Genomic DNA, 9,214 nt, shown 5'->3' on the forward strand with positions numbered 1-9,214 from the left:
CATGGGGTAATAAGGAGTAAGGTAAGAAAATGTTTAAAAAAAACGAAGGGAATCGTTGACATGAATGATTTAAAATAGGGTGTGTTTGTTATGAACATAGGAAATGGAATGGAATGGTATCAAATAAGAGCAGGGAAAGGTAACAATAAGCGTGATTGTTATGAGTTGTTTGGTTTGATTATGAATTTGATTCATAACCTAACAAACTTTCTATTGCTGTCAATAATATTTTTAGCAAATATTAAATTCACAATCTTCAACATTTAAGATGGAAAAAAAAAGAATGATTTTTGACTTTTGGACTTCCTCAGCAATGAGAAAGAGGAGAGTGAGTAGTGAGCATTTTTTGACTCATCGCAACCTTTTGGGTTAGAGGAGAGTAGGAATAACTGCTACCGCAGGGGAGGGAGCGGTTTAATTTGGCCGAATTGCATTACCGTGAGCAAACGGATTCAGATATATGTGCTATCAAACCAATCAGTCAATAACGGATTTGGTTATTTGTATCCATTTCCCTGCCTTACTAATAAGAGGGCGTAGGACGTCCATGCCTTCCGTACCAGTGTACAACCACAAGAATGGTCGTTCAGTTTCTACGAACCAAACATGCACTTAATGTAGTTCTTATTATATGACATGAATGATTTAAAATTTGTGGCGTATGAATAGCAGGAAAGCACAGATGCAAAAGTACTATATTGTATAAATTAAAAAGTCTGCAGAGTAACAGAAATATATTTTGTATATGTATCCTAATACCACCCCTAAAATTGGATACATATTTAAGAGTTACAGGTAAGTAGTTTTTAATATTCAGAAGTCAATACATTGGTGTCCTATGGAAGAGTGGACAATTAAATAAAAAATATATATATGAATAAAATGTAAGACTGAAATTATCAACTTTGCTACCTTGCCTTGCTAGAACTGCAGAGTAAGGAGAGCAGTGTAAACTGTAAGTTCTGTAACCTCATCAATTAAGACTGCAAAAAGATGGTTCAACCTGGTTGCACCCCAAAACGCTATGATATTTGAAGCAAGTATCACAAATCGAGTGGCCCAAATGGATCCTCAGATGAAAGTTGGTCTCCTAGAAGGGAATTGATGTGTGATGTAGAGGGCTGATATGTCTCAGGATGCTGCCAAAATGAATCGGACATCACGTAGAAGATATAAAAGGCTATTGCAGAAATCAAAAGCATAGCAAGCAGGAGTCCATAGATCTGCCAATCTGCAAAAAGAGACATGAATGTTAGCAACGTCGCCTTAGCGCTATTTATGAAAGACTTGGGAATGCATTATAGAAAGAAAGGTCGACCTTTCCATTCTACAGGAACAGTTAGCTGTGTCACCTTAGCGCCCCATTCTTTAGTAGTTGTAAGTACAACCCTGGAAATAAAATGTCAGATAAACATGTCAACAAGCAACACAAATGCAAGGCAGCCAAGTTGAAGATCAAAACAATTATTACTCCCCTGAACAGAATCAGGTCATTTGAACAAGGTGAACTTCGAGGCTTGTATTTACAGCTATAAATGAGAATGACATATTCTAGTAGCATCAAAAGTACATAGCAGTAAAAACTTTTTCTGTTAAACTAGGCCTTTAAATGTATTTACAACTATAGATGTGAAGTCCTTGCCTCCTAAGAACCTAACAGAGATCCAGCAATGCAAATAATCATATAGCTTTTCCTCAGAATTTCTTCTCGGTGTTTCTGAATTTTTATTAAAAAATCATTTTTAGGTCTCTTGTCAAGCAAGAATTGCATGAGATCGAGATTTAAAGAAAGCTAGTCTATACAGAAGCTCTCTTCTAGGAGCTCTATAAGGCCAAAAGGGCTTACTTCCCCGAATCCATGGTTTTATATCAATCTTCAACACCTTTGGCAATTCACAATCTAAGCATCATATCTTGTCACTTCCCTGCACACATCCAATACAAATCTACCCTCTTAACATCCTAGAAGGTTGATTATGGAAGTGCCTACTAGAAAGAGTCTGCATGGAAAGTGCAAGATGTATGTTTAAAGACACTCCAATAATAAGAGGACGCAGAACTCACAAAAAATTCGAAGGGTCGCAAAGGCCAAGACACTAGACAGGTCAACACCTCATGTTGTAATCTTTCAAAATGTTTTAACTATCTTTAGTGGGTAACAGACTAACAGTACAAGTTTGTGAGGGTAACAAAAGGTGCTGGCATATTGAGTAAGCAAAGAATAAAGAAAAAGGCTTTGAACATGTCATAACAATGCCTACTTTTCTGTGAAGAATAAAAAAGGACAAGTTTGAAATTCAAAGTGACATTTCTTTGGCTTTATTCGAATCAATCCCTGCACCCATCCACAGCAATTTACCATATATTTACCAAATACACTCTAAACCAAATTCCTTTTATTTGATGCCTACATGACCCTTTCTATACTTCATCTGGGTACGGAACTATAATGCAGCTACTAAGATGATACACTCGAAGATTTACAAGAAAAAGGACAAAGTAAATCATAATTTGCAAAAAGTTCATAAACATACTATCACGCATCAGCAACTACAACAGCAGAGTCATATATAAACATTGAACTTTAAGTTACCTTTCACTAGGACAAAACTCCAGTGCTGCAATGGATGTACCCGGGTGCAACCTCTTACTCCAGTGACTGATCCTCATTGTTTTTACTTCAACTACACATGCATCACCATCTTTACTTCCCCTGTCAAAAAAGAAAAAATAGTGTTTGAAGGAAAATCATCAGTTAAACCCCAACAAGCATGTCAACAAATCAATAGAACACAATACTTTATACTGCTACGGGAATTACTCTTTTGCTCAGCATTATTTGCTTTGATTCAGCTCTCTAAATTTTAATGAGGGAGAAGAAGGGCTATATTAATGTTCAGTGCGACACTAATTATGTATTGAAATGAGGCAAAGAGCCTCCAAATTGTAAGGATAAGCTTTTGACATATTGTAGTTTTCTAATCAATATTTACCAGGAACAGAACTGATTTGAAGCATGCTTCCTTTAATACAAGTAAACAAAATCTAAAAGCATACATGAATGATCTCTCCCTCCTAAATAGTATCATATTGAAAGAAGTACTTGTACATAGTTACATACATAAAATAGGAAGCTAGATGGAACTAGGCTATAACAAACAGAGACAGTAAGAGCAACAACACTACAATATCAATTTTGAGAATAGTTAGAACTAGTAAGAGTAAAATCCATCAGATGGTAATTGAACCAATACATGAAAAAACAGAAAATGCACAGCAATTTGATGTGATTAGAGCTCAGATGCATGTGAGAAAATTCTTTAGAGTTTAGGTCCTTACAAGGCAAGATATTTTCCATCTTGGCTGATGGTTAACACAGAAGCAGGCTTTGCAAGCAGTACCTTGTAACCAATTCTATTCCAAGTACTCATGTCCCAAACAACAGTCATCGGCTTAGCCTTAGCCTTAGCTGTATTTAGAAGAATTTTATTTTAGTTTACAACTACAGATAATTTAAGAAAATTTTCCCAAAAAAGTAAATAACTCAGCATCACCTAGAAGCTTATTTACCTCTTTGAACAGTGCAAAACAGAAAAGGTTTAGTTCCATCCTTTGAGAAGCAACATAATTCAATCTTTTCATTCTGCACAAGGATCTTACATATCATCAGCCCAAGTTATCAAAAGTCAGCACATATTTTTTAATTAAGACTAAATCGAGTAGTTTACTGAATCTCGTTTCAAGGTTGCCACAGTTACTCCATCGTTTGCATTCCAAACTCTTGCTGAACCATCAGTAGAAGTTGAGGCTAAGAACTCAGAGTCTAGGCTGAAAGACAACAACAACAACAGCAGTACATTGTTTAATTGATTGTTCCAAATAAACATATAAGAGGGGCTTCAATGATAAAACCACACCAGATTGTAATGTAAAAAAATCGATGTATAAGCCAAATCATAGCAACCAAATATTACTCACATTACAAAACCTACGTATCATCAAGCCAACTTTTACTGTTTTCCAATAGCATTACAAACAGAATCCAATACATACCAGAAGTTGGCAGTCAGTTAGTAATGCTAAGAGCCTAACAAGAGACAACTGTAAAGTTATCCTGGTTAAGGACGAAAACATGGAAGAGACATAACAAGGTGTCTAATTATGATTTACTGAAGGCCCTTGCTTTATTAGAATAAGAATCTGCTTCACTGGGGTCATATCCACAACTGAAAGCTAGCTATCTTCGGAAAGAAAAACCCGGTCTCTCATAAATGTATAGCAATAGCATAATATTTGATGTGGCCATGTATATAAAAGTTACAATATATAACTTACATCATGAATATCTACCCATTAAAACAATTAAAAGATCTTTATGAATTTTTAAACTACCCCAGTCAATTTGACATGTTTGCAATGCTTGACATACATTTTAATGATTAGGAAAAGGAGGACAAAGGAAAAAGAGGAAGTATTGAAAAATCTGAAAGAGGAAATATCAGGTGACAACATTATTCTTCACTCATAGGAGTATCAAAAAATAAAAATAAAATAATATAAAAAAAAATTGTCATCAAATAACTGTAACCACCAACCACTTGGCGGCAAATAAATCGGGTTCCTTTTCCAACAACAATCTATCTACAAATCTACTCTAAGTGCACAACTAAGTACTAATTACTTGAATGGAATTCAAAACCAAATAAGGATATTAAACATATGGAATTTATTGTCACCTGAAATCCATATCCCGAAAGGACTTTTGAGCATTTGGTTCATCAAGAATTATTCGCAAGCTAGGCCACTCTAAGATTCTTAGATGCCCATCCTGAATGAGAGAAGAGTAAATTAGGTAATGTGGGATTAAAGTAAAGGAAAAAGAACAGCATATGTATTATTTTGCTTGGAAAAAGAGAGTGAAGAAAAGCAAGCATCAATAAAACTAGATCACACAAACTTGCCCCTTTTCATTCAATTCTTCAAATCAGATTCCATAGAGTCATAAACATCTTACCTCTCCACCACAACCAAGTTTGCATCCATCAACGCTAAACTGTATACAAGTTTGCAGTCCAACACCTTGTAGAGATGGTGCCTCTTTAGGCAACAGTTTCACAGAAGTTTCTTGAGTACACAATTCAAATAATCTGCAGTTTGTACACAAAAAGTTAAATGCTTCTTAAAAATTAAGTGAAAAAAGAGCTGAACTGCATTTTTAAAGTGCTCATAGAAGGAAGCTGTTTCATGTGCATGGTAAACGGAGTCCAAAGTGAATTTGATTGAGAACCTGGCTCATATTACCCAAAATTCCTTGCTCTCCATAATACTCCATATCAGAGTTTAGCTTCGACTGACAATGGGGAGTAAGGTCTTTAGTGGAAGGTTAAAGGGCCAATGACAAAGTTCTTGAAAACAAAACATCAAATCTTCTCATTAAGAAGCATGGTTAAACTAGTAAGTTTGGGATGCAAATGTACTATGGGTATTGTTTTGACGGGGTAATTACAAATCATAGTATGCTCTTTTGGACATGGTAATAAATTCTATGGTTAAAAAAAATTACAGAGAATAATATTGAGTATTAGTTAAAATCTACTTCATTGTATGCAAACATTTGGGGAGGGGGTGGACTAAAGCCCTAAGCTTTTGCCATTCTTTTTTTTTTTAAATGATACTTCAGATGTCAGAGTAGGATATTTTGTTTCATGAACTAACTGGTATGTCATTCTTCTTTTCAAAAAACTTACTTTCGATATGAATCAATGGAGGCTTGAGAATCATCTGATTTGTAAATGATTTGAATTATAGAGTACCACATCAAAAGGTTTCCTTCGCATCCATTTTAAATAGCTCCATCTACTAACCAGATAACTCCATTTTTTTTAGTCCTTAGTATTATTTTTGAGACCTTGATTGGCTGATTGTCTAGCATAAATCAAACTAAGTTCTAAACCTTTCAAATTATCCTCAAAAGTTTATACCTTGACATCTTGAAATACAACATCAGCGTTGTCTTTAAAGAGGCTCCAAATTGGAGCAACGCAGGCAGAATGTAAAATTTAGGGGGTCTAGACTAAGTCGGAGCAAGAGTAAGTCTGAGCAAGACTAAGTACATAAAATGTAGTTTTAGCACTAGGAGGAAGTCAAGCGGGGATATAGTAACTTGGATGGTAGGAGGTGCCCATGAATGAGTAGTTTAAAATACCTTAGGTCAATTATGTAGAAGAATGGAGACCAAGTTGTAACCCACAGGATTAAGTCCGGTTAGCTCAAATGGAGAGTGGTAACTAGGTATTGTGTGACTGTAGCATACATTTGAAGTTAAACAGAAATTTTTATCGGACGGCTATTAGACCAGAGTTGTTATGGGTCAGGATGTTGGGCTGTCACAAACAATCATATTAGGAAGATAGAGTAGCAAAGATGTGTATGTTAAGATGATGGATGTGTGGGAACACCTTAAAGGATAAAATTAGAAATGAAGATATTAGGAGGAAAGTTGGAGTTGTGAACATTGAGGATAAAATAGGGGAGAACCGAATGTGTTGGTTTGGGCATGTAAGACACATCAATAAGGAAAGTAGAGGGCTAGGATCAAGGGGATTTTAGAAGAAGGCGGTGAAGACCAAACATGACATGGATGGAAGAAGTTGAGAAGGACATGAACAAGTTGGGTTTGAAGGAGCATGTAAGAAAGGTATGGAAGGAAAGGATCATGGTTGACAACTTCAGGAGACAAAATGTTGGTTCGTATAGCCGACCCCATCTTGGGGATTAAGGCATCAATTGTTGTTGTTGTTGTCGTCTTCATTGAAGAGGATCACATTGGAGAGACTCAAGAGAGATAGGAAAAGGATTAAAGGAGACAAGCAATAAGCATAAACTTCAAAATAACCAAAATTTGGGTTCTCAATGCAGTCGTCTGTCATGAAGTCTCTATTACCAAAAGTTCAAAATAGCAGTGCTTAAGTTCGGTATTATTCATGGAATGCCACTAGTTGAACAAAAAATCGTAGGAAGTTCATTCACTGAGAATCTCATAAAATCCCAAGGATAAATTAAGTTACTTTTCGCACATAACAAACTTACTATGGCATGGCCTCTACAATTGAATATCTGAGTCTAAAAGCATATCATGGAAGATGAAAGGAAACATAACAAATGTAATGATCTACTCGGAAATTTGGATAGAAAGAAAATGTACAAAATCTGATGTGCAAGATGTTTCTTTAACAAAAATTAAAGGAGGAAAACAAGAAAAAAAGTTTAAAGGGTAGTTAGACATAACAAAATGGCAACGCCAGGATTTTATTCAATGAAAATCATATCAGGGAAAGAATTTTGTGGAGAAAAATCAGGCCCATTTACTCATTGCAAAAAGCAGACTAATGCTTTGAGCAAGCTGACTTTTGTTGATGAAGTTCAAACCATTATGCCCATTTACATGTATTTGCTATCACTTTTGAGTAAGCCTGATTTGTAGGGCAAGACCAAGGATCAAAATAATATAAGAAGATAATATCAAGCATGGGTAAAGGCCTTACGCCACTCCTGCTCTATATGTATAGAAAATAGGATCAGTAAACTAATAACTTGAGCACATCAACTCCATAAGTCTCGCTAAATCTTTAAATAAAAAGAATTTACATTCTCAGGGCTAATTGGAGATTTTCCAAAGCTTCATCTTGCCAGATTTTTTTATAGATTCAATGGCACTTTTTATTACTAAATCCACAAGACTTTCAAACAACATCACTAATCTTGAGTATGACTATGCTTTCCACAGGTCTTAATAGTACTAACGACCTATCCTAATCAAACACAATAATTATGCAACCAAACCTCCGAACATAATTTACTTACTACTGCAAATTGTTGAATAAGGGATCTTCTCTCAATCATCTTCTAATTTTAATTGTCTTCCCTTCTTCCATCTTCTTTTTGTTTGAGTCCAATATCTCTCCCCTCCATCTTACATACCAGCTAAATTAGCAAACTGCCTTTGATATCTTTACATATATATAGACTATACGAGTATACGCCCACTTCCCTACCCGAATAACCCCCCTACTAACCCCCAAAAAGAAGGCCCACTTCCCTACAACAGCTAACACACTAAAGTGAATGACTCACACATTCATGGTCAACCAAGATTAATCTACTTCCGCCTCAACAATATTCAAACAAATATAGCATATCATATACTTAGAACAATATTCAAACAAATATAGCATATCATATATATATGGACTATACTAATGAGTAATGAACAAAAGTAGTTCAAGTACAATTTCTACGAGTTCGCAACGAAGACAGATTCAAACCCTGTTCTATGTATTACCCATTAACCTTCCATAAGCCCAAAATGCATCAAACCATCAAATCATAGCTAAAACTGAAATTAAAAGTGATGACAAAAAAGAAAAAGATTATAGACAATACTTGCAATCACCAGAAGAAGTAGCACAAATGATTTGATCCCCATTTGGGTGCACCGCAATGCTAATTGGCTCGCCATCTTCAATTTCATATTCAGCCTGAAAAACATAACAACCCAAAATTCAATTTCAGAATAATTATGATCAACCCCATCAAAATTTAAAATCAAAATAAAATATCGAATGATACCAATGGAGAAGAAGAGAGAGAAAGGGTCTTAGAATCAAAGGAGAAAATCTCAAGCTTTGATTTTGCAGAAGATGATTTATAAGATTTTCCCAAAACCACCAAATTAGCTTTTTCTGGGCGCTTAATCCACTTCCCACAATTAACAATTCCAACGTTTTGCAACTCCATTGATCAACACCTTCCGTAAATTAATCAAAGACAACACCCCACTTCACAAAAACTCTGTCAAAAAAAGTGGGATTTGCGAGAGTTTTTGTATTAGAGGAGGAAGGAGGGAAAGTGGGGCCTAGTACGGACGTGAGTATTGCGATATTTTAAGCTTCAACGACTACAGCTAATGAAGATGATAATGGCAAGTGGGTATATTAAGAGAGAGTCAAATGTCAACGGATAGATGGATAATTTATAGATTAAGGGATGCATTGCATGGCTGGGTTTAACAATGTGCTTCGGATATTCGGGATTATTGATTCCCTTCAAAGATTTTTAATTTTTATCTTTTCCTTGAATAATTGATGGATTGTTATGGAAAGATTGACTTGTTAGTTGTTCTACTAGTTATACAAATTTTGATTAATTGTTAAGT

General features: G+C 35.3%; 1 protein-coding gene across 1 annotated transcript; it reads right to left on the reverse strand.

The window, feature by feature from the left end:
• Positions 1-683: 683 nt before the first annotated feature.
• Positions 684-8,988, reverse strand: LOC145579169 (SEC12-like protein 1). The gene is made up of 10 exons (XM_081636427.1): positions 8,629-8,988; positions 8,443-8,537; positions 5,015-5,147; positions 4,737-4,828; positions 3,729-3,828; positions 3,571-3,643; positions 3,340-3,469; positions 2,594-2,713; positions 1,319-1,389; positions 684-1,231 (listed from the first exon to the last, which is right to left on the reverse strand). Exons 1-10 carry the CDS (start codon positions 8,794-8,796, stop codon positions 1,044-1,046), a joined length of 1,170 nt encoding a protein of 389 aa, XP_081492553.1. The 5' UTR covers positions 8,797-8,988; the 3' UTR covers positions 684-1,043.
• Between the last annotated feature and the right edge of the window lie 226 nt (positions 8,989-9,214).

This window comes from Chenopodium album, chromosome 14 (assembly GCF_948465745.1).
Source record: "Chenopodium album chromosome 14, dcCheAlbu1.1, whole genome shotgun sequence".
Lineage (NCBI taxonomy): Eukaryota > Viridiplantae > Streptophyta > Magnoliopsida > Caryophyllales > Amaranthaceae > Chenopodium > Chenopodium album.

Bases quoted from the DNA above. Each gene is read 5' to 3' on its own strand.
- LOC145579169 (XM_081636427.1), bottom strand. From the start codon at position 8,796: ATGGAGTTGCAAAACGTTGGAATTGTTAATTGTGGGAAGTGGATTAAG. The intron at 8,538-8,628 runs GTATCATTCGAT...TATGTTTTTCAG, and splicing joins CTCTCTCTTCTTCTCCATTG to GCTGAATATGAAATTGAAGA. The intron at 3,470-3,570 runs GTAAATAAGCTT...TTCTAAATACAG, and splicing joins GTTTTGCACTGTTCAAAGAG to CTAAGGCTAAGGCTAAGCCG.